General features: G+C 40.0%; 1 protein-coding gene across 4 annotated transcripts; it reads left to right on the top strand.

The window, feature by feature from the left end:
* The first annotated feature begins 919 nt into the window (after positions 1 to 919).
* On the top strand, positions 920 to 25,634 carry LOC108047146. Of its 4 annotated transcripts, none has more exons than XR_006417552.1 (8): positions 920 to 1,023; positions 14,456 to 15,195; positions 17,742 to 17,894; positions 19,231 to 19,371; positions 19,458 to 19,572; positions 20,327 to 20,514; positions 21,957 to 22,422; positions 23,699 to 23,806. XR_006417552.1 is itself a non-coding variant. In XM_044458844.1 (7 exons), exons 2-7 carry the CDS (start codon positions 14,598 to 14,600, stop codon positions 23,947 to 23,949), a joined length of 1,446 nt encoding a protein of 481 aa, XP_044314779.1. In that variant the 5' UTR covers positions 920 to 1,023; positions 14,456 to 14,597; the 3' UTR covers positions 23,950 to 25,634. The 4 variants fall into 4 exon arrangements, 2 of the variants coding, with proteins under 2 accessions (XP_044314779.1, XP_044314778.1); XR_006417551.1 differs by having other exon boundaries at positions 20,327 to 20,523; XM_044458844.1 differs by lacking the exon at positions 21,957 to 22,422 and having other exon boundaries at positions 23,699 to 25,634.
* The last annotated feature ends 118 nt before the right edge of the window (positions 25,635 to 25,752 follow it).

Genomic DNA, 25,752 nt, shown 5'->3' with positions numbered 1-25,752 from the left:
AAGACGAGGCTGGCCGAAAGGACATGTCATTCATTATGGATGCGACGAATGCGAACTTTCGGCTCCCTGAACTGGGCAGCAGCATCCCGAAAATATTCGGCCACTTAAAGTGACATTTGCGCCACATCACACCAGTTTTCTTTATCTAACACACAAAGAAATAACCGAAAATGGGAAGTAAATAAGTTTTGATATAAAATTGTACTTTTAGTGGAAAGTCTTATTTATATTTTAAAGTTTAATATTAAAAATAATTTTTTTTATGTTGTTACGAAAATTTTACTTATTAGTTAGAACTTTTTATTTATTATTTTTTGTTTGCTTGGGTTCATACCCTATATCTTTAAAATTTATTTTATAATATATTGATCGAAATAGATTACTTTCAAGATTCATATAAAATTGTTTTATTACATTAAAACAAGCTTATAACTCAAACATTTTGAGGATTAGTAAAAAAAAAAAAACCTATGAACTATAATAATATATTATTTCAAATATGAAATCTAGTCTTAAACTACATACTTAAGATTAGTCTTCTACTTTTAAAAAACATTCTATAAATTTAAGTTTTTTTCCGTGCACTCATCCTCCGGGCAATGCATGCGAAATTCACTTCAAAATAAAGATAAAAAATAGTAGGGAAACGAAGGAAAACTGCCTGCCGCCTTAAACCGATGTGCCATGTAAATAGAAGAGTTTATGGGCAGAGGGAGCGAAGGGCCAAGTAAAATTCGGAAAATCCACTTCATCGGCGACGGTTGGCGCGGAAAAGTGTGTCACCTGCAGGTCCCTAGTGCGCAGGTCCTGTGAGAGGAAAAGCGGCTGCCGCCTGCTGGTGAACCCAAGACTTTTCACCAACGACATTCGCATTTTCCACCAAGGCTGAGTAAATCCAATTCAGAACGTGGTCAGACGTTGTAGCGCGTGGTCGTGAAATTTTCCGAGACGAAAATCAAAGGAAAAACAAACAGTGCGAGGCAGCAGCAACAACAGCAACAACTAACTAGAGCAAAGGAAATTGTGAGCAATTTTTATTTTAGTAGTATATTTCCATACGCGCGCGTCTGTGTGCGTGAGTGTGTGTGAGTGCTAGTCTGTGTGAGTGTGTGACTGTGATGATGAACAGCGTGCAACAAGAAAAAATAAATGCCAAAAAGTGCCAAACACAAACAAAAAATGAAAACACAAAAAAAAATAGATGGCGAGCAAATATTTTTCTGCTTGAGCAGGGCAAAGAAAAGCACAAACTGCAGAGTATCCATGCTTAAAAAAAGTGAAAAGCAATCAAAGTAATAAACGAAGGGGGATGGCGAAACCGAAAGCAAATCAAAAAAATCAATGCCTTTTCTGCGGAATTATACGTTGCGTATACGTGATATGTACAGAGCCAGCCAAATAATAATAAAGGAAATTCTCACGTGACGCATAAAAAACCAACACACACAAAAAGAACACATAGGGACACGGCATGACCCGTTAAACACACACACACTTGTAAACTTACTACCTGGAGCACAAATTGAAGTTGGCGAAACATATTTGCGCAGCAAAGTTGCTACACTGAGAATAACACAATTTACGGGTTTCTTATTTTGGGTCAAAATGTTTACCATACATTTCTTATAAACAATATAATTATATTTCTCTTAGGTCTTAACAAAATAATTGCCATATTTTATTAGGAAAATGAAATTAAAAGCCATATACATACATATTGTTTTGAAAATATGTAAAACATATAAATTGGACTTAAAGCGAAAAAACAATTTTAATTTGTTATATTAATCGAAAAGTTTTTGAAAAGTTAGTAGGTGAAATACTTTGCTTTAATGGTGAAATAATGAGTGAGCAACCAATTCACTCGCAGTTTGACAAGTCCAACCAGTAGAATATAATCAACTAAACTGGTCCTTTGATCTGTATTCGTTTCTCAGTGCAGTAGGAAGCATATGATTATGATGAGCTTGTCTTGCATACATTTTTTTGGGGCTGGTACCTCGAAAAAGACAACAGCTGGATGGTCGAGTGGGTGACTGGGTGGCTTGAGATTGCCTTTTGCCGCATTTGTTGCCGCTATTTTGCATACATTGAATTTAATGAACTGCCTGTGTGTTTGTGTTGGATTTGCTTTTAATAATTTAGCTGGCAGTGGACTAAATGGCGCTTTTAAAGTATGAACCGTCAGGCGACCCCAATATGAGCGACAAACGAGCAAGATGAGGCAAAAATAAAAAAATATAAAAAAAGAAAAGGAAAAAGGAAAACACGAACCATTTAATGCCCCTTCGCACCCTCGGTGCGCTTGTGTAAGTGTGCAACCCCAAGTCGGAAGGGCAGGCATACTAACACACTTTAGGAGGACTACGTCATCCTGGCCCAGAAGCTTTGAAGCCAGCAGCCAAGCCAAACCGAGCCAACCAAGCCAAACCAAAGCGAACTGAGCTGAAGCCCCGGGTCCTTCCTTCCAACTTTTCATTGCCGTCGCCACATTTTCGCACTCACAATCACATCGCGTGGCATATTCATAGGCGTAAGGATACGGCATAGGCATAGGCATAGGCATAGGGTCTGGCCTCCACTAATACACTCTCTTAACTACACACACACACGCAGACACAGTGTGCACATGCACAGTGGGGTGAAGTTATAAGGACTCGAGTTCTGCTGCTCCCCTTTGGATCGATTCCGGGTAACACAGACTTTGCGGCAGTTGCCATCGCACACACTGACGGAAAATAGGGCTACTAAAATCTGTGGTGCCAAACTCCATTTTTTAGGAGTATTAAATTATAAATTTTCGATCCAAGAAACATGTACTTCGTTTCTTATCGTCATTTATTTTATTCTTAAAAACAAATTGTTCTTATTTCTGAAGTTTAAACAGTTAAAGCTGATAAGTAGCTCACAAAAAGTTTAATCCTCTCAGCAAATCACGAAAGTTTTCTAATTTTCTATTTATAATTTTAACAGACCCAAAGTGGAAAGAAATATATTTACAGATTATAAATTCAATCTAGGAATTTAATATATCCAAACTGTAGTAAAAATAGTTTGAAAAGTTGTCTAAAATGTAAATAAAGTATTATTTAAAATTGGATAAGAAAATTATTTATTTGTTCCTTGTTTTTAAGCCTTAAGTTTAAGATTTCAACAAAGATTTTAGTCAGAAAAGAGGTTAACATGGTTCTCTTAAAGCAAGTTGTTTAATTTCTCAGTGCATTGTCAGCAGTTGCAGTTACTTCGCTTACTGCTGCACGACAATCTGCATGCGGCATGACATCGAGGAGCTAAGGACATGGATTGGAGGCGAGGGGCGTGGCAGATAGTGGTTCGATGGAGACGTCATCAATTTCTATCCAGCCTATAAATATAGTAAAAGCATTTCACAGAGATGCCTTTGAGCGGCGGCGGAAAGTGTTGCAGTAAATTTCGAGCAGATCCGACTGCCGGCATGACCCTTGACCTTCGACTTGCACCATGTGGCATGTGCCCGCTTATGCTTCGATTTGCTGTCCCCGAAACCCCCCTTCCCTTCCTCACCCGCCTGCCCAACTGCAAAATCATTTGCCATCGAAATCGCATGTCGACCGGCTGAAATAATACAAAAAACAAGAAAGGAAAGCTAACTTCGGGCGGAGCCGAAGTTGATATACCCTTGCAGAATATTATGTACATTATACTCTCCAAAATTATGCATATGATGCATTCTTAATACTCATAAAAAATCCCAACTTCCTAACTTTAAAAACACCGAAGTTATGGCATTTCCAATCGTTCAGTTATATGGCAGCTATAGGATATAGTCGGCCGATCCTTATGAAATTTGATAGGTCGGATTGATTGGTCAAAAATAAAACCCATAGAAAATCCCAGCTTCCTAACTTAACAAACACCAAAGTTATGGCATTTCCGATCAATCAGTTACATGGCAGCTATAGGATATAGTCGGCAGATCCTTATGAAATTTGGTAGGTCGGATTGATTGGCCAAATATAAAACCCATAGAAAATCCTAATTTTCTAACTTTACAAACACCAAAGTTATGGCATTTCCGATCAATCAGTTATATGGCAGCTATAGGATATAGTCGGCCGATCCCGGCCGTTCCGACTTATATACTGCGTGCAAAGGAAAGAAGGCTGTGTGCAAAGTTTCAACTCGATATCTTTAAAACTGAGAGACTAGTTCGCGTAGAAACAGACAGACGGACAGACAGACGGACAGACGGACAGACGGACAGACGGACAGACGGACAGACGGACAGACGGACATGGCTATATCAACTCAGGAGGTGATCCTGATCAAGAATATATATACTTTATAGGGTCGGAGATGTCTCCTTCACTGCGTTGCACACTTTTGACCAAAATTATAATACCCTCTGCAAGGGTATAAAAAATAAATAAGTAAGACAAGTAAAACAGAAAAAACCGAAAAACCAACCAGAAATCCTTGTCGCACAGTTTGCGTTTATAATTTATATATTACGTTCCTGCACAATATACGAGGCTTCTCTTGTTTTAGTTGCGCATTTGGCCTTGTCTTGGCCAAGTATCCGTATCCGAATTCGAATCCGAAAGCCGTGTATGAGGATCCGTGTATCTGTGCCCATTGGCGGAGGCCTTTAAGTGCGCCCGATGGCATTTCGGGGTTCTCTCGTTTAGCCCAAGGATCTGCCCGCTTTATGGCTATTAAAATATGCATTTAAATATACCCCATACACCATATAATCTCTGATGCGGCCTGCGTCTGTCTCCGGTTCGAGGGTTTCAGTTCGAGTTTGGGCTTGCGTTTTGGGTTTGAGTGTGTGTTCCTTTGGGGCGTTGTTGAAAATTGAAATTGTGCGCTTATTTATGGAGCCCTGCTAGGGACGCTGGCGTTGATTGCCGTAACGCCCCATTGCCTGGTACATGACTATAATAATGATTGCCATTTTTATAGGCCAGCTACTCGGCTGCGAAGATAAATTGTTTGTGCCCGCCGCTGGCTGGAAAATCGTTTTGCTTCGACATTTGAATCCTTTTGCTGGAAAGTTTCGGCTTGATTTTCGTTTGGCAAATAGCTGCTGTAGTGGGTCAGCATGAATGCCAATGAAGTGGCAACCGCATTTCCAGATTAAGCAGGGCTTCCACTGCGTATACTTAATTTTTTGGACAAATACTAGAGAGTTTGGACTTTCGTTAGTTGACAGCTCCTCCCACTAATTAATTGCACTAATTAATTTGGCTGAGGTGAGTCTGTAAATTGCGTTTAGCCCCATCCCGTTATACTGAGTGTGTGTGTAGCTTAAGTAGCTTAAGGATAACTAACTGCCTGCTTGTGTGGGTGACCATCTCTGGGGCTTTGGCTGCGTGCGTCCCACCTCCAGGATAAATAATACAATTGCCAGCGGTCGCCTGGCCCCGTTTTGCTCATGACACAGACCGGAGAAGTCAAGCGCCAGAACTTGTGGCTGAACACCGCCAAGTGCCCCTTATTATGACCCCAGTATATATATATATACATATAGTATATGTCCGGGCTGCACGTGTGGAATATTAAGCAAACTGTGCAAACAGTCGTTGTCACATTAACCATGTCATGGCAAGTGCATATGCCAGTCTATCACCTCCGACACTTGGCTTTCCAATTGAAGAGTCTTACACTAGGAAAAGCATTGATATCTTATTCAATTCAAATTTTGATATTGGATTTAACTTTTATAAAAAAAACAATAATTTGTATATTTTTAACATAAAAAAAATTACAACAAAAATTGGGAAAGCTTGTTTTATTAATCTGCATACATTTTTAAAAATCCGACCTACCTTACAGAAAGAACAACAAGAAACCTATTCCCCCAAATATAAAAAATAGCACTAAGAATTGAATTTAGTTTTTATAAAAATAAGATTCGAAAGTCAGTAATTAAATACAAAAGCATTCCGTTTTGTTTGAGCATTTTTAATGAAATTCTTGTCAAAGCTTTTAATTAACGTTATGAAAGTCGGCGAATAAATTCCGACTAAACAGGACTTTATTTCCTGACTTATTTTAATTCAGATAAAAGTCAAGAAACTTGAAACAGAATTCGAACTATTTTTGAGATTTCTGAGTGTAATCACTCTTTTCACCGCCCACTTTTAAGACCGTGTTCTATTTATAATACACATATAGTACATAGTTTCCGTGCGTGATCAATTGAGTGTGCGTTCCACTCATTTTATGCGCAATTAAATTGACCGATGTCCAGCTAACGGCAGCCGCTAAGCGCCACTTCACGCTCCCCTAAATGGATTCCATAGCTTTTAGATCTCCGGGCTAAGCTGGGGAAATCGCATTAGCGCCGTGAGTGGATGTGGGCAAAGCCTATTTCCATATGCACACGCCCCACTCACCTGCCACTTTTCGCACGTGTCCTGCACCCGACGCAGAGTTTAAATATTGCATCACTTTCATGCGATTTCTGGAAGCGCCATCCCAGCGCAGCCACTTCCGCATTCGCATCCGGCGAGCAACGGCAAAAAGCGGAAGATATTCATGCCGAACTGAGCAATCGATGGGTATTAATGGGTATATCCAGATTTATGGTCTACTTTCGGTTGAGTAATGAGGCATGAGATGGACTAAATTTCCTTGATAGGGCATTAATTAGGATTGAACTGTGATTTAAAGTAGCTAAGAAATATTATTGTAAATGAATATGAATATGCTAGCATCTAAACTTTTAGTTTAGTTAAGAACCTGATTTTTTTGTGATTAACTTAGTTTTAAAATATATCACACTCTAAAGACCGCTTCCTCATCTTTATGGTAAGCTGCTTGTATAAGCAAAACAAATATATGATTTGATTAGAAATTTGTTTTTGAGCCAAAAACATCTTCATAAAATGAGTTTTCTTTAATGTTAAATTTTAAAATTAATTTGATAGTCAAAGTTGTGTAAAAAACGAGAGTTAAAATGCTTAAACTTTAAAGAAAATAAATTACAAAAGGTATTTCCATTCAACGAAATACCTTTTTTATTCAGTGGGTATGGTTGAATGGGGCATGAATTTAATGCCCAGCCTTGACTTTAGCCATCTGTCTGTCTGGCCTACTACTATAACGTGGTTGGGAGTGCAACATTTATCGCTGGCTTGACACCGGCAAAAATGCACTGGGGTTTGGGATTGGAAATTTCACTGCAAATGCAAATGCGACTTCGGATGCATTGTTGATGGCTTTTTGCATGGCAAGCGAATTTAATGGCCAAAATTCCTTTTGTTCGGGAAATTGAGTTTAAATTGCCCCCGCAAATCAACGCCAGAATTAAACTGGGCCACTGTAGATCGAACACAGAGGGATATCCGTTCATTTCCCATTTGAATTTGACACACAGACAAAGGGCGCCAGATGAATCACAAAATGTATTACTATGGTGTGACACATGCTGACATATCTGATTTTGAACAATCGCCCTGAACGGCTCGTTGCGTGCATTAGAAACTCATTAACCGGGCTCACATTCTGTTCGCTTTTGGTTCGCTGCACACCGGGCGTATGAGTTATATAGGCGTATGTGTGATATTGCACACAATTGTTATGTGGCATTTGCATTGCGAATTATATATATGACAGTTGAAATCGCAAAGTCAAACCCTTTATTTATAATGTGTCAGGCTGCAAAGGTTAAAAGTTGCCCATCGACTGCCAACTCCGGCAACTGGAATCAATTGCAATGGCAACTCGATGGAAATCCGTTTACATTGAACTCGCCTCCACTTCCTCTTTCCGTTTTCCCATTTTCCCATTTCCCCGCCCTCTGCCAGCGGAAACGGAAATGCACAATGGCAAAAGGCAAGCGCCGCCCGACGACAAAGGCCCGCGTTTATTTATTATCAAAGGTTATGGGACAAACATCCGACTTGCAAGACAAGCTGCAAATCTTCGCCAGCGCTTTATTTAGCTTTCAGTATTAAAGGCACGACCCTCGTGCCTCTGGTGGGCTAATTGGGCGGTGGGGCGGCACAGAAGTTTCCAGGCCAGCTACCCTTTTTGTGTGGAGTCAAAGGTGGTGTGCAGGAACCGCTGCTTGCCACGCCATGTTTCGTGATTTCCTTTGATTCAATGCGTTTGCTTTCGGGGGCTGAACGATGAAGGATGAAATGGGAGGCGGAATGGCAGTCGAGGGTGGGGGAATCCCCCGGCACACGCCCCCTACAACGTGTACAACTCACGCCATTTCCGCTCGCCAGTCGCCTTGCTGTCGTCGTCACACTGCACTGAAATAAAAGCATAGGATGAATTACTTATTAGTCCGACAAGACCATTTACAATTTTTAAGTGGTGAAGTTAAAGGGCGCTGAAATCATTTTTAATAGCCGACGCCAGTAGAAAGTTATCAACTTTTCTTTAAGTTATTGAATATTCCAGATATTATATTCTTAAGCAATAATAAACGTACTCTTTTTTAGTTAATGAAAAGTATTTTTTATTTTTATCAAAATAAAATGTGAATATTTTGTATTAAATATTTATATAACATTTTACTTCGTAACATCAAGTTGAGTTTTATTGAAAACATAAACCTAAAACCAGAGATCTGTTCTCAATACCGATATCTTCTTCTCCCCAGTGTTACTTTGTAGCCTTTGTTTGTTTGGTCGCTGGAAATACTTTATTGTATCTCGCATTTTTCGCCATTTTATTTATTGCCCTTCACATGGCAACCGAAAGCGAACCAGGGCGCCTCAAATTTGCCGAAACCTCCATCCACCTGCGTCTACGAAAACTGCCTCGAAGTTCAACAGTTTCGCCTCGTTCCAGCGATCATAATTCATTCATATTTGGCCTGGCATTCGTAAATCCACTTAGTAATCCGGGTCTTTCCCGCCGCCCGAATGAAATGCGAACCCAAATTAATTCATAATGAGGCGCAGCGGAGCAACAGCAGCCAGGAATTTTCCGAGTTTGTGTTTTTTTTTTTTTTACTGCATACTGTGATGGGCAATTTGACAACATGCGATATTTAATTGAGTTTTAATATACTTTACACACACACACTCACTTGTTTACGCAGGGGGACATTTGAAATATAAAACTAAATGTAACGTAATTTGGCCATGAATGCGATAAGCATTACTCACACTCTGCGACCAAGTAAGCGAAGGTAAATGGATCGGATTTTAGGTGGGAAGTCAAATGGAATGAGTCACGAATTAACTAGGGAATTTGTATTAATATACAAACACTTTTTGTCGTTGTTTGTAGCTCTATTAGGAAGATGAAAGGAGCGTGCAAATTAATTTGAAATATAATTCAACTGCAAAACAAGTTTTTAATAGAAATAAGGGAGCATTAAGGTAGCTCGTTTGGGACTGCAGACAATTAAAGTGCCTGGACAACTTTCATTATTCTTTTCAATTTCATTACTCCACCTCGACGGGAAGTGAGCCTCGAGGGTCTGATTCATGGAGCGTGGCCACATAAGTGCATCAGCACATGCAGACCAGGACAAAGGAAAGGCATCCAATGACCTGTAATCGACTCGAATCGATGTTCTTGCCCACTGATTGCTCAATCGCCCATTTCATTTGGGTTTAATTTTCGCCAGAAAATTCAGAGCGATTCCCCGCGGTACCGAACGCATTCAATTTGCCACACAGAAATTTGCAAGAGTTGAGGGCAATCCAATTAGCAAATTTCATTGCTCTCAGCATTTTTCCCTTCAGCGTCATATTTTCATATCTGACTTGGTTTAATTAATTCTGAAAATTCCAATTCAATCACTGCCCTCAAATTGAGGTCTCTTTGGAAGGTAGAACAGTGATTTAATTATTGAGGCTTAAGTTTGGACTGGTTTAAATTGGTTGATGCTGTTGTTGAAAACGACTTTATGTCTTTTGGTTTTGCTTTGAAGAGCAAAACTACTTGGTTGATTTATTATAACAAAAATAGCTTTCTTAATGTTAAGACCATTTAATTTTATGAGGCATATAGATTTGAAAACGATTACTTTAATCGAAAATAATTAATTGTGTTTACCCTTAGGCATTTATGCCGAAAAGTTGACGAAATTATAATTGTTTATTTTCTTATATGTAGTCAAATAATAATATTGCAAATACTAGCCCAAAGCTAAGATTAAATGGAATGTGATTTCCCATTTGAAGAGTAAATTAATTATTGAATTCTTGTGCTTTGTGTTTCTGCTAAAAGATTATATCAAGAAAAATGCATTGTCCTTAATCGATTCGACTTCATTTCAGACATTGAAATATTGATTTAATCATTGAATCGTAGCCGCAAACTGGTTTTAATTTGGTGATGCGAGTGTGTGCTCTACAAATAAAATAAGAGCAGATTCTATTAGTTTGGGGCACATTCAGTCACCATTGTGTGGGTGTCTTTCTGGTTGGCCAAGAGCAATGATGCGGTTATTCGTCTTCGTCCTTTGGTGCTTTGTTCGAGTCTCTTGACTCGGTGCCTGTGGTTGTGTGCCAAATGCCAAGCCATTTGTTCCGAGCACATAAATCTTGGCAAAATAATTGCCGTAATGGCACGCATTCGCAAAGATTCTGGCCTCAATCGATGGAGGGCCGCTTAAAATATGCGATGCGAACTGCATTTTGGCTCTGCTCTTTAGATCCACAAAGATAGCTCACATCAGAAATCAATAAAAGTTTAGCGTGCACCATGTACAGTAAGCCTTCTATTACTAAAAATACTTTAAATACTATTTGTAATTTTAATTCAACCAGTTTTTCATTTTAACGATATTGCCTAAAAACTCATTTTAAATTGTTTTTTATTTTAAATTGAAATTAAAATTTGATCGACCACTGAAAAACTGGTGGTTTTGTAGAGCAGACGGCCCAATTCATCTGATTTCGAAAAGTAAGGGAGTTGTAAGGAGTCTGTTGTAGAGATGTAATAATTGATACAAAATTAAAAGTATTACGACCAATTGGCAAAAGATTGGGGATTCTTTTATGAGCTAAATAAGATTTAAAATTCTGAATATTAAATGAACGAATAATATATTGAATGTCCGTTATTTGTATTGGTATGGCCAAATACTGTATTATTTGGTCGAAAAAGGCCTTCTATTGTGTAAATGGGTGATTCTACTTGAAGAAGTTTTCCTGTATCTGTATCAGCGTTTATATATTTGTATCTGTATCTGAACCAAGTATCTACCCGACTGGCGCTTAGCCAGAGTGCGTTCCGTTTTGGCGGCGTCTGTGGAGCTCAAGCCCACTTGGACTGGCGCTGTTTGCCCTCGCTCCGCCGGCTTTTCCATGTGGAAAAGCCCATTGTTTGGCTTTGCCATGTTTGGCCATGCATTGTTGTTACTGCAAATACTCGAGCACACGCACACACTCACACACGTGGGCGTATGGCGCATGTGTCCTTTGCCATTGTTTGCCGAATTTATTGCACGAATTTCTGAATTGGCTCTTTGCGACTGTTTGTAGTCTTATTTTCTTATTTTTACACCCCTAAGCGCGTGTCCTTGATGCTTATGCTAAAACAATGGCCATTCCTGGCCATGAGTATTTATTGGGCCAGTCGTTACACATTCTGGAGACTGGCGGATGGGTCAGTCGGCCACCTGCCTTATGATTTATGCCTGTGTCATGTTAATTAGCACGATCTCGGCCTGATTAGGGTTAGCTCTTCTGCGTGGGCCTCTGTATTGCGCATACGACACGTTGTCGCATGCGAAAATATTCGGTAAAGCCGCCGGCAAAACGAACACGGCACACGTGCCACAGTGAATGCTTATTTACACCACAGCTCGAAATTACAGGAAGCGGAAATCAAGTTGGGAACTGAATTAGATTAAACTTACTATCCCATAATTCATTGGGAAATTATGCGGCAAGGGTACACAAAATTAAATATATCTGTGGGCCTACAAAAAAATACTTAGCCACCAATAAAAATATTTAAAATGCTTCAATTCTATTACCACTTTAAAACTCAAAACTAGTAGATATTTAATTGAGGATTCCGCAGAAATACCATTAAGTCTAGTTTTAAATGCAGGCAATCTCTCGCTTTCTTGGAAACCCTGTTTTTAAATTAAAAAAGGGAATTTCTTAATTCTGACAAAAAAATGTTAAAACCAGTTTAAGTTCCCAAATAACATCCAAGAAATTTCTTGAATGTTTCAATTAATTATGTAAGTAGTAAACAAAAATTTAATTTATTTTGTTAGTTAGTTTGTGAGTTTCTCCCCTTGGTATTATGAGTACAGTGAACTGCTTTTGATTGCTCCCGACAAAAGACCGCGGAACAAAGGAGGGCATAGAACAAAGAAGTGCCATGGCATGAACTCCAATTTGATTTCATTACTCCAGTAATTAGTAATTAGTGAGCGAGCAAATTGAACTTTTGCTCATGGAGCGGATAAACTTGACAGGATTACAGTGCTCTATGTGCGAACTTTCACTGTACCGACAAAGTTGGGCCGACATCCGTTGCCGTAGATGCTGTTGTTGCTGATATTATGGTTGTAATTTCCTTGTTCGTGGTTGCCTTTCATGTGTCAGGCATTTGTCCCATCAACATCAACATCAACATCACCATACCAGTACCCAATCCTCTTTTGTCATCCTCTTAAGCCCCCAAGTCCCCCTTGTCGCAGTTTTGGGCACTGAAGGCAGTCACATGGAATATATTGCGTATACGCCGTGTAATGAATACTCATCGTCCAATTGACAACGCTTGAATTTATGAAAAACGAAAAACAATTCATGAGTTTTGCGGGTTGAGTCTGGGCATATAACATATGCCGGGGATGTGTTGGCATAAATATGCAACATGTTTCCCGTACATCATTTGCGCCTCAGTGCGTCACGCGTTTACGAGTTTCTCCTCGCAGGACATATTCGTAATCGTAATCGTAACAGAAAACCCAAACCGAGGCCAAAACAGGCTTAAACCAATGAATTTGTGTTACAATTTCATTGCGAGCATGTATAAATTACAGCGGATGCGGATTTACACTGTCTGCCTGGCTGGAAAATCCTGGCAACATCTCTCTCGGGTGCCCAAAGCATTTATTCTCAAATCAGCACCAAAGCCTGCTCATTTGGCTTGCAACCAAGGCCCAAAACAAAGGCATTTGCTTGTCAAGGACTGCTGCTATGTGTGTATGTTTCCATAAACATTTGCGATTAGCCCTTCATTTTTGGAAATCCTTATAAATAGAACTGCGGATATTTTCATACTTTATGTGGTTCAAGGTTTTTAATTTAAGCTTGGTTGAATCTTAAAATAGCGGCTCATAAGGGCTTAGACTTGTATTTAAAGGCTTTCATCAAACATACATTTGGGGAATTTTTAAATAAAACAATGCACTACTTCAACCAAAACCCTGATCTCTTATGTGCTATATGTACATATATATATAGGTGCCCGAAGACAATAGACTTTGCTTGTCAAGGACTATTTGTACGTAGACACATTTCTAAAAATACTTGCGGTTTTTATGCTTTTGACAAATCGTTATAAATAGATGTGTAGACATTCTTAGTCTTGAAAACCGGTCGAGCTTCATTTAAAGTTCATGGTTATAAACGTTGAGAAGCAGTGTTTATTTAGGCTAATATGTGGTTTTAGTCGCAGTAGTTTAACAGTTGCTTAGCCAGACTGCAGTTCATTATTTGACTTTAAATGTGGTTCAGCATGTCTTAAAGTGAATCGATTTATATTTCGGATGATTGGAAACGTACATTTCATAAAAATTGTGGTTAAACTTATAAATAGTTAAAGTTTTCAGGCTAACTTAATTGCTACAAAACATGTTTATTCTGACAAATAAATTGTGTTGCTCGCAGCTTAAATCACCTGTTTATCCAGCCTGGAGTGCATGTTGCGACCAGATATGCAGACGAACACCACCATTAGGCCACAAACGCGGCCATGGCTTATAATCGCTGACTAAACAAACAGCACTTGTCGCCCAACATGCGTTGCATGTTCTAAGCTGCATGATTTATTTATCGGTCGTGTCCTGGGGAGCCATAGCACACAAATTATTATCATGCCATTAAATAAAATAATGGAATACGGATTTTAATTAAAAGCTGCAATACTTTTGGCTTAACAATGGATTTAGTCCGTCCAATATCCGCCCATTGGTGGCGGCTGTGGGTACGCCTAATCCAATTAACTGTCATAGACACACAAATTGGCCGTCACTCAATTTGGTTGTGCAGTGCCAAAAGGCCCAAACACCGCCCACAGCTGTGACAGTTTCGTCGTGGCCCAAAAGGGCGGCATGGGTGGGGCCAACTATGTGTCAATTTCGGTTTCAGTTACAGACTTTTGGTGGCACTTTCGGAAATTGTTTCAACAACGGTTTGTAATTTCACACGCCGCAAAGTGATTAGCCCAGCTTTTGTCCCCCTGATTGAATCCCCCAGCCAAAACTACCGAACACCAAACTAACCCAAAAACCATTTTCCGTTTCTTCTTGCAGTGACAGACTTTGATGTGAATCGGAAACACGGGGGCGAACGATACCGAAGGAACCAAAGGGAAACAAAGGTGCCAGGCCAATAGTGTGCAAATTGATATAGCCGGAGCAGCATGGATGAGGAGCACGAAGACGATCGAATAATATGAGATTAGATGGGGCTGTAGAGCCCCGGCCCCGTCAAGGAGCTGCCACGTTCAAGGGCCGCCAGCCCCTGAGGCGCGATACCCGCGAACCATGTGAGACACAGCCGCAGCAGCAGCAGCAGCAGCCAGCTGACGAAGACGACGAGGCCACAGACGCTGAGTGTTTGACCACCAACCGCAGCAGAATCAGCAGCAACAATTGCCAAGCCAACTTGGTCTTCAACCTAGAAGGTGTTTTTTCGGACAGAATAGTACCAACACCAGCAATACCCACGGCCAGGGAAACAACTGGAGGCAAAGGCGAACTGGTAGCCGACACCCTGAAAACGCATACCAGGCCATTATTAATGGCGCCCAACGCGGGGCTATTAATGGCGCCCAACGTGGGACATCAGCGGAAAAGCCTTGGCCTTCGACTTCCGATGAAGCGGGGCAAGAGGATGATGGGCGCGGGCTGGGAGCGCCTTAACGGCCTGGTCCTATGCCTGATTTCCGTTATTGCCCTTCTGCCGCCGTTGACGCTCGGCGATGACGGTGATAATTTCTTTGCGGTGAATGCCTTCAGTGCGGGTCCGGAGACGACAACGCCAGAGTTTGGTAAGTAGTTCATGGCACAGATAAGAATGCTGCACCAGGCAGTGGGATTACCACTGGCTTAGGTCTGTTTAAGAATGGAAGTACCCCGCAATGGCGTCATCGAGGTGTCATATGTATATGCGGCTGCCTTGACAGTCTTTTGTTCTCTTGGCTGGCGGCAATTCCATTGCAATTGCATAAGTTTTACAGTGACATTATATTTTAGAGCATTTTTTCTCTAGGAAGATAAAGTTTAGTTTTCATTATTCTGTTTTCCCATTAAACTTATGAAATCGGTTTCAGTCTATGGCACTATTGATTTAAATCAGCTAAAGAGCTGTTCAAAATATATATTTTAAGAAAAGTCTTTTTTTTTCATTTCCAATAAATTTTATCCTTTTTGATTTTAATAAATTCACTTCTTGAAAGCTGCCTCCTGACTTAAACCATTTTTCTGACTGCCATGCAGGTTTTCTTTATATGATTTCTTTGCCTTTTTGTAAGCCCATTTACTGAAAGCTTTTAAGCCACTGCGCTTGGGTTCGTGATACGTACTCATACCTCCGAGCATTAGAGTAGTTTTCTCATCCGAAACTTAAATGGCCTGTCTGCAATGTGTTCTAGTCAGAATGTGAAAAGTTTTCCATGTACTGGCAGTGTTTTTTTTTTATTTCGTCTAGGAGGCCTAATGATAGTGCCGAAATAAGCAAAGTTGGCTTTAATGGCTCGGCCCAGTTCGTTTAATTATAAATGCTGGCTCTGTTGCAGCTCTGGCTGTTTAATATGGGCTCTCGGTTCGCCTGACATGTGCAATTTGTAGTCAGATTTTAGGCCCTTCCTCCGTGTGAAATATGGCCGGGGTCTGGCCATTGGGTAATCGCTTTTTGGTGAGGCCATCAAAGGTTGGCTTCGGGTCACGGACATGGTCCACAGTCGAGCCCCCCGGCAGCCACTTTGTCAACACTTTCACAGAATTTTTTCGTTGCTGCAGTAGCGCCACGGAAACCAAAACCAAATAAAACTCAGCTGTGGAAAAACGTAAGCAAAGCTTTGTGGACTGCTGATGCTGCGGCAGCTGGGTTTCCTTTTTGCAAATTGCAAGTCGAGGGTACGACGGGGTCAATTGATGTAGGCCCGCTCTTACCGCATAAGTGATAGCCCCCGTCCACAAATAACAATAAACTATTTATATTATGTTTAATTGAGATAAAATAAAATCTAATGTCTATAATTTGTATAATGATAAAGTCAAACACAATTATTAATACAATGTGTAATAGTTTAATCTTTTTAACCATTGAGAGAAAATAAATTCTAATGTCTATAATTTGTATAATGATAAAGTCAAACACAATTAATACAATGTGTATTATTATCTCTATCAAGTTTAATCTTTTTAACCATTTACTTTAATTTACTATTGCAATTGTGATAAAATTTGGTAAAATGGAAATATATTTTACCATCTTTCGGCGAATATTTTCCGATAATTTATTTAAGCTTTCAACAAAAATAATTAAAACTCCATGCCAAATATCAGATTGCTTTAAAACGTTTCTGATAAAACAAACTAACCAATTAAGATAACATTTACATTTTGTCTTTTTAAATGGCCCTGGGGAAATCTAGTCTTTAAGAAATCAGATAGTATAAATATAGAGAAACCTGCACTCGAGATATGTAGACTATTTTTAGTTGGGTATCCGGCAGTCTAGTATTGCGACCGCCACTACCATTATTCGTATTAGCATTCATTTTTCGCAGACCCTTGCAAACTAGGACCCTATTCATAGCCAGGCGGTGCATTTAAAAATAAACCGCAAGCAAATGGGCCTCGCCCAAAAGAACCCCACTAATACTCGCACATGGGCATGAACTGGAAAATGGCGCACCCGTTTGTGCATGAGCAGCCATTTTGTTTTGTCTTTTCGCTTCCGTTGGCTTAAATGTCGGCGCATCCGCTGCTTTATGGTCTTGGTCTTGGCTCTGGCTTCTGCTCCCGGTAATTATGGCCGGAGTATCAACAGAATTAGAGGTGGAATATGGGCTCAACCCTTGGCTGAGATTTTACACACACTGCTAGGCGGGGAATCCCCGGAATCCCCATGCCGAAGAGTTGCTCCCAAGAGCTTAATTAAGATGTGAAGGGCCGCAAACGCAACTCACTGCCGACTCGAGTGTTTTCATTCCATTCAAAGTTAATGAAGGATTCCTAGCCCGGCCAGCTCGAGTGCACCGAAGTATGCTCGGGGGAAAAAACACACACACATTCCCGCGTTCACACGAGTAAAAAAGGAAAAAAAAAAGGAAACCAACCCAGCAGCACACACAAACACCTCGAAGGCTGGTAAAGAATTTACATTTTAATCTGCCCCCAAGTCGTTGGGGGATTTGGAAAACATTTCACAGAAAGTTGGTTGCTAGCTTTTATTTTTTATTGATATGCACAGTGGCGAATCGAAAGTTTGGCGGCTTGGTTTGGTTTCATTACAAATTTCACGCCTGGGATTAGTCACGTTGACGTAACCAGCATATCCTTATAACTTAACTTGTCCCCTTTTCCACAGATTATGCCAGCCGTGGGCAGAAGAAGTTCGGCGACAAGTGCGATAATACCCTGGAATGCGGGTTCCCCGGCTCCATCTGCGATCCCAAGAAGAAGTCCTGCCAGTGCACCGAGGATCTGCCCGTCACCAATCACATTGACAAATGTGGCAAAGGTAAGGCCACCCATTACTGGCACCCATTTCTAACCATTTTACTCGGTGCTGTCACCCTGCCAAGTTTTCATTAAAAAAGAGTCAAGAAAGCTGCAGTGGCAGCAAAGTGAAATCCCCCAAGCTTGATTGTCCTGATTGCGGGGCGTAGCCACAAATTGTGTAAATTAAAATAGAAACTTGGCAGCCGCAGCAGAAGGGGTGGAAAGTGCAGGTAATGCACAATAATAGATATTCCACCGTGGCACACGTGCGGTATTATAAATTAAAATCAAATCGGTGGGACATTCCAAATGCCTATTTATGGCTGCGGGATCGGTCAGAAGCCGCTGACAGCCGAAGATCTATTTTTATGGGTGTGACTCGATTGGTAACTTCTGAACAAATACTTGTATCTCCCGGCCATTGATCATCGACGCGGCTGACAGCCAGTCAGTCAGATGTCCGGCTCCTTGGCCAAGTATCTGCCTCCCGCATCACGGCCCTAATCCCCTACGACCGGTGCAGTGTCTCCGGGTCTCAGAGCCACCCTCCGCCACGATAATATTTGTCACCGGAGTGGACAAAGAGGTGGAAAGTCAATCCGCCCCATCCATATCGCACTTCAATCAGCCATTAAATCAATCCGCAAACAGCCACGACAGCCGGGAAATATTTTTCTTGATATGGGCTCTTGCCCGTTGTTGCTTGTTTACAGTGCACTGAAAAAAAGGGGTTCCAACTTAAAAATGGCAGCGAAAGGTTTTAAATATTCAAGGAATAACTTATATAACTTTTCTTCAATTAAATTGTTCCTTGTTCAAAACAAATTTACAATAACATTTTAATTAAAACACCAACTAATATTTAGTACAATTTAAAAACCATTTAGGAGTTTTCAGATCCTCATAAAGAACCACTAATAATTATAAAAACATGTCTAGCATGAGCATAATAAAAATATTTGTATTTTTAGATGTGCATAATAAAATTAAAAAAAAAAATTCACATTCAATTTATTCAAGCAGTTTATTTACTTACAGCCTAAGTTAGTTGCAAATAGTAGGAATACCTAAAAGATTATTCCACTTAAAAGAAATGATTCCCAGTTTTAAGTTAATAATAGATAAATATTAACTAGAATATAGCCACAAATTAAATGACGCATAATTTAACAAAAATTGTTTCCAACACAACTTTATCAAGTATAAATTTGTATCCTGTACCCCAGTATTTACAAATTCGTTTTAGAGAACTGGTTTTTCTTTTTCTGTGACTGTATAAATTACAACCATTTTGTCAGCTCAACTGATTCCTTTTTGTGTCCCTTTATCCATTCTTTCCCCCAATCCTCCCACAGAGGCCTCCGTGAACGAGTCCTGCTTCTTCAACGAGCAGTGCGAGATGCGATACTTCCAGACGGAGTGCCGGGACGGGCGGTGCATCTGCCGGTTCGAGATGTCACCCATTTGGGCCAAGGACGGATCCGTGGAGTGCAAAGGTCGGTGGTCAGGAATGTAGTAGACATTAAGCCGGCACTGCTTATGGTTAATGGGGCTGTGTTGTTTGCCGTTTGGCTGTTTGCAGGGCGCCAGGACAAGAGGGGACCCGAGACGTACATCGATCCGGCCATGATTGGCGTGCTGGTAGGAATGGCATTGATGTTTATTATTATTTGTGTCGTCCTGCGATTGTTTAGCCAGTGAGTAAATTGCAATGCAAACATCATCATCGCCCCACACCCACGCAAATAGTTTAAGCATTAAATCTAGGCTAACAGTCACACACCATTTAAGATATAGTATCGCTTGAGTGCACACATAATGGATTTTTATTTTTCATTTCCAAAGATTTTAAAGAATTATTATAAAAAAGGTTTTGTTTTTGGTTAATTTATTTAGAGTTAAATAACGACCTTATCAAAGTTAACAGTTGAAGAGTTAACAACTAAAATTTTTAAAGTGCTAAATATAGATGAAATATATATAATATTAATTATGTTTATAAAAACTATTAAGACCAGCTTTCTTGTTATAATATGAATTTTCTTTATAAGAAAAAAAATTTGATAATCTTTTATTAAACTATAAAACGACTGAATAACATTTTGTATTAAAAAGCTTTTTTATGTAACATACAGCATTTATTTTGACCAATTCTAAGCCATATTTATACTGCAAGTCAAACCCCCTTAATCTTAAGTTCATCCGTTAGCTTTTCAATAAACTGGGTCAATTGGGCTTTCGATGCTTTGATGGAACTTAATTAATTTGTGGTTGGCAAGCGATATATAATTCGAGCACCAATTAATTTCCAGTCTAATAAACAGCATTTCTGCATTAATTGGCATTAAGTTTGAGTAACCATGGCCCCCATATCTCCGCACAACCACACCGCCGCTTGTTAATAATCCATGGACCCATGAAATGTAACTAATTTTTGTCCGTAATTTGCAGAGCCCGCTGGCATGATAACCGGACCATCTTCAATACGCCGAATCCGCGTCTGATGAACGTCTCGCTGCTGCGGGACAGCAAATTGCTCCACGGCCAGGAGCGCCGGGGATCCAGGATGTCGGTGCGGGCCCCATCCCGACAGCCCAGCATGGCCTCCCTGAGACCCCACTCCCCCAATCCGTCGCTAGGTAAGACAGGTTTGTATTCCATGCCCCCCAGTCGATGGTCAACCTCCTCCAGTCTCTGGTCTCTGGTCTTCCGCGATTGCATTTTTAGTTTTGTTTTACGATTTTGTTCCCCATTTTTGGATTTGTTTCGTTTGTCTCGTCTCAAAAACTTGCAGAACTTTCTTTTTACAGCCCAAAACTATACGAGCAGATAGAAAAACCCCTCAATACTTACTTACCCAATCAATCAATCAGTCAGCCAGTCAGTCAGTCGTCAGCCAATTGATCAGTCAGTCACCAAACAAAAAACTTACAAAATCACCCAAGTAAACTAAAGGAACTTAGTGGTGTGGATGTACCCGAAAAACGTGATGAGAGGGTAAAAGAAACAAGTCAAAGCCCCCATGATATTCGATATTAAAGAAGTTTATCTAGCCATCAACGGGGTACAGTAATGTACATTTTCTTGGGATATAAAAAATGTTTTTAAAGGAGTAAAAAGTATTTTATTCAAGAGTAAGATTTGCGGTTTGGGATAATTGCAGACCTGTATTAGTTTTAAGGAGTAAAGGTGGTAGGGTTAAAGGTTGGTATTGTTGGTATAGTTGGTATTTCCTCAAAGTTTAACTATAAAAGCTCCAGAATTTAAGTTGCAGACCTTTAATAAGTTCAAATAGCCTGATATTTCATAAGATAAGTTAGAAATTAAATATTCCATCTCTCAACATATGTACAAAACAATTAAAGCTCATTATTTTTCCATTGCGTAAGACTATTTGAGTATTTTTTTTTCGATTCCAAAATGTTTGCAACTTTTTATTTTAAGCAGTAACATTTTTTGGACAGAAAAATACAAAATGTAATATAGGGTGATTTTAGCCATATACAATTTGACAGATTTTTCATATAATTTTAAGCACCTAAAATTTGTTTGGACATCTCAGAATGTAACGTTTTGCTTAATTAAAAAAAAACCGAAAATACCAAACGACGCTTTCTGTTTATTGTTTTGAGCAGCAACTAGTGCGCTGGACAGCATAGTGCAGCATATTCGCAACCTTATCCCAACTTCGATGACGGTCCGCTAAAGACTGGCGAAACAGGAACAACAACTCTTCGGGGGGCTCAATCAATTTGACTGACAGTTTAAGAACCGTTTTACTCAACGCCATTACGGCGATAATTGTTGGTGTGCTAAGCCCAGCGGACAGTTGTTTGAAATTACCTTTTTTGGGTTATTTATATTCTTATTTGAGTTTGCCCCCCACCCCCCACCTCAACCTAAACGGCCCAATAAAACTCGCGTGCCCAGTCAAAGGCGAAATATTAAACGTATCCAACCGCTCATTCCCCCCAAAACAACAACAACGAAAAACCAACACCCAAACAAACAAAACACAAACAAAATACTGAAACCGAAAACACAAATAAAACTGAAAACCGAAAACCGAAAACCGAAAAAGGACGAATGATCCGCTCGAAGAGCAATACGCGGTCGAGTGACTCGCGGGTCAGCGATGTGTCCACCTGCTCGAGATTGCTGGAGCATCCGAGTGCGGCCAGCCAGCACAACCTGGTCCACAGCCACTTCCTGCCCTACGTGCCAACGACCACGGCCAGCACATTTACGGCCACCAACGCCACTGCAACATACGCTGCCTCGGCCACGCCCTCGCCCACGCCCACGCCACCGCCCTCGGCGGGCCACCAGCCAACGGGCAATGCCAGTAGCACCACCACCGCCACAGCCACCGCCACCACCATCACCACCACCACCTATGTGTCCCCAGCGGGGGCGGCACCAGCCTGTGGTCGGACCAACAAGTTCTAGAGTTCTAGATCAAATAGATATATATACCCTGTATATGTCCGTAAACGTATCACACTCAAACGCAAAAGACAAACGCATCCATATCAGGGCCCAAAGAGGTAGGCAGACCTGAAAGCAAACACACCCACTCCCAAAAGCCCCACCCAAATCGTTGCCAGTCTGCGTAGTGTACTCGTAAAGTTGATGTCTTGTCTAGCGAAAGTTGTGTCCAAACAGTTGTACTCGTACCCGTAACCGTATTAGCACACTCGGGAAAATTGCTTTATCTGAAATCATAAATTGTGTTATATTGATCGTTGTTCAAATTCATATGTTGTTCATTACATTACAACATTACATTATAAACATTTAATCTGATACAAATTTCTACCCCTATGCCTAAAAGATTTAAAAATTTATTACCTTTGAAAGAAAAATTAAGACCATGTTAAATAACTTTTTAGTTTATTTATTCGAAACTTAGTGAACATCTTTATACTTAAAGTAATCTAATGAAAATCAATATGTTATACTGGCTTATAAATATTTCAATTATTAATAGTTTAGTTAGCTTTCAATTTCGGAAACATTTACTCAATTTCAGAACGCCTTTTTCCCAGTGTACTCGTAGTCGTTGTTCTCGTTGTTGTTCTTGTTGGCTCGAAGTGTTGTTGCCCTAGTCTTAAGCTGTAGTCGAGAGTTGCGGTTTACCTGTATGTAATGATACTACTCCAACTTCCACCACTTCTGCCACTGCCACTACTAAGCTCCTTAGAAGCCACCCAAAGATACAAAAGCAGACACAGATGCAGACACGATCCGCCACAGATACAAAAATATACGAACGTAGATACTCGTGCCAAAAAACCTCATCGATACCTCTCTCTCTCTTTCTCTATCTAACCTACTCTGATCCATTGCAGCATCCTTTTTGAGTTCCTTTTTCCGCTTTAGTTTCTTTCCTTTCTAGCACGGCTAACTATCTATAGTTTTCCTATCTGGCTTGTTCAGACATATAATTTTTACGTGCAGTGAGCGATCTACGGAGTAGTTTTAAATTTATTAAATTATTAATTTTAAAAGTTATAAATAATGTAAATTAAATATTATTTCTGAGGATTACTTCAAATTTATATTTCAACTATATTAGTCAGAATAATAATAATAATTAAAACTTCTTTGATCGGCTACTGCACATAGAATAATCCACGTAGAAAAAGAGACTCGAAGTATAAAGTGGATCACTCCACTCGAAGTCGAGTTTCCGTTGACCACATTGCTGTTGTCCTGTGATGCCAACGATAACTGCCCTTCAACCGGTTATCCGTAGAGAGTAGCTGAGACCGAAATCCCCCCGATACTAATCCCCCTTTTGGATGACCATCTTCCCCACAGGCTCCGATTCGCATGGCAGCAATGCATCGGCCGCCTCGGTGCGCTCCAATCGCAGCAACTCGGTGGCTCCCGGCAAGGTTGTCCACCACGAGCGCCACGGATCCGCCCATCGCCAGCACCACCAACACGGCCACCAACAACCGAAGGAGCAGCCGCAGTCACCGCAGGATCAGTCGCTGATCACCAACATCACCACAAATCCGGTGGCCGAGAGCGTCACCGTGGAGATCATCGAGCCGGGACAGAAGTAGAGGGGCAGATTCAACAGTGGGATCGGCGGGATTCAAAGTATAAAGCGAAATGGTATAGGCAAGATTAACTGGCTAACTCTCTGACACACGAACACTGGACACGTAATACGAAACATATAGTCACGATATATGCACGCGATAATAAGGCGGGCCCGCTCACAAAAGGGGCGTGGCCCCGGCAACCAACACACAAAATAAAAAACACAAACACATAAGGCCATTGTTCGACTCTTTTTGACAAAGACAATTTTTGCAATTAATGGAAATTTTTTAACCAAACCAATTATATACTTATTATATAAATACGGAGCATATAAAAACACACACACATACACCCAGAACAATGCTAAATGAATTACTTACGTACGACTACACCGTAAAAAATAATTGAAAAAAACCTTGCATAACAAATTCATACTACTCTTTTTTTCAACCAAAAAAAAAAAACAAAGAAAACTATAAAGCCGAAAGAGGAAAACTTTATTAATTTAAATAACATATTGTAATGCAGTTAAATAACTAAGCTTTGGGTTAAAGGCTTTAAGGATTAAAAACACAGTAGAGGAAACCTAGAGCATGATCTCAATCGTAGTGTTCTGTAGCCAGCCATTGGAGGCATTGTGCATCGTGGCCAAAGATGCGACAAATTGGCAGAAACCAAATGCAAACCGCTGATACAACGCCTTATCTATACTTATATTATAGATCCAATTGCCGCTCTAGCTCCCAAATATGGATGTTATTACCCACAAACGATGACAAACCAAGTTGAAGAAATATTTAACAACCTCGGGACCATATTTTATAATCAAAATATGCGTTTCATTGCGAAGCACGCACGTTCACATTATTCTCGTTTTGGTATTAACTTTTTAGGTTCGGATGTAGGGAATACTGAAAAGGAGTACCTAGATTTTAACAACTAGCTGAGCAAATATTAGGGAACACTCACAACATGATATTAAGGATAATGATTATACAAGCTCGCAATGAGTGCAAAATCTAAATTGACTTCCAGTTGAATGATATGGTTTGACTTTAGTTCGATTTTATGCTGATTTTTAAGTTCGATAGCCTTTACAATCTCACACAGCACACCGCAGATCGGGGCTGAGGATTTTCGGACAGTGTATTGGGCTAGTCGGGAATAGGGGAAGATTTTCGAGTCTGTCCAATACAAAGTTCGAATCGAACTCGGACAACGGATCTCCAGGTAATAGCCATAGTAGAAATATAAAATATCGATAAGGTTTAGTTGTTGCCCCCAAAACAGACGATTCTCATTTGCTTTTGTGCTCAATCAAAGAAGCTTAACTGTGAGAATACCAAATGAATACATGATACAAATAAACGTAGAGCGAAAAAATCTTAAAGTTGCTTGAGAACTTCTAGCTAAACAATTACAATTAGAATAACATCAACAAAAAAATTTAAAAAAAAACAAAAACAATTTTATTAAAGCATCGAATTTTTCTTAAAACAAAATGAGCAAACAAACAATCTTATTTCTAGGACAACCAAATCTAGTTACTTATTTACATCCTAAAGGGCATTCAATAAAACAATTTAAGCTTTGGAATTTGGGGAAGAATTTCAAGGTTTAACTTTGTTTTTAACAAACCGCAAAACACTTACATCTAAGCACCAAAGATTTAGAGTATATTACAACTAATTATAAAAGAGAATACAAACAAATGAATCACTGATTTTTCTATTTACATCAAATATTGTTGAAGGCAGACTTTAAGCGAATTTTAAATAAGCTAAACCAATGATCAGCATAAGAAGAGAATATTTTAAAAC

The sequence above is a fragment of the Drosophila rhopaloa genome, unplaced genomic scaffold, assembly GCF_018152115.1.
Source record: "Drosophila rhopaloa isolate 14029-0021.01 unplaced genomic scaffold, ASM1815211v1 contig_178, whole genome shotgun sequence".
Classification (NCBI taxonomy): Eukaryota; Metazoa; Arthropoda; class Insecta; order Diptera; family Drosophilidae; genus Drosophila; species Drosophila rhopaloa.
Note: the sequence above shows the minus strand (reverse complement) of the source record. Positions and strands in the feature narration are given on the sequence as shown.

Bases quoted from the DNA above. Each gene is read 5' to 3' on its own strand.
- LOC108047146 (XM_044458843.1), top strand. From the start codon at position 14,598: ATGAGATTAGATGGGGCTGTAGAGCCCCGGCCCCGTCAAGGAGCTGCC. The intron at 19,372-19,457 runs GTCGGTGGTCAG...GGCTGTTTGCAG, and splicing joins CGGATCCGTGGAGTGCAAAG to GGCGCCAGGACAAGAGGGGA. The intron at 19,573-20,326 runs GTGAGTAAATTG...CGTAATTTGCAG, and splicing joins GTCCTGCGATTGTTTAGCCA to AGCCCGCTGGCATGATAACC.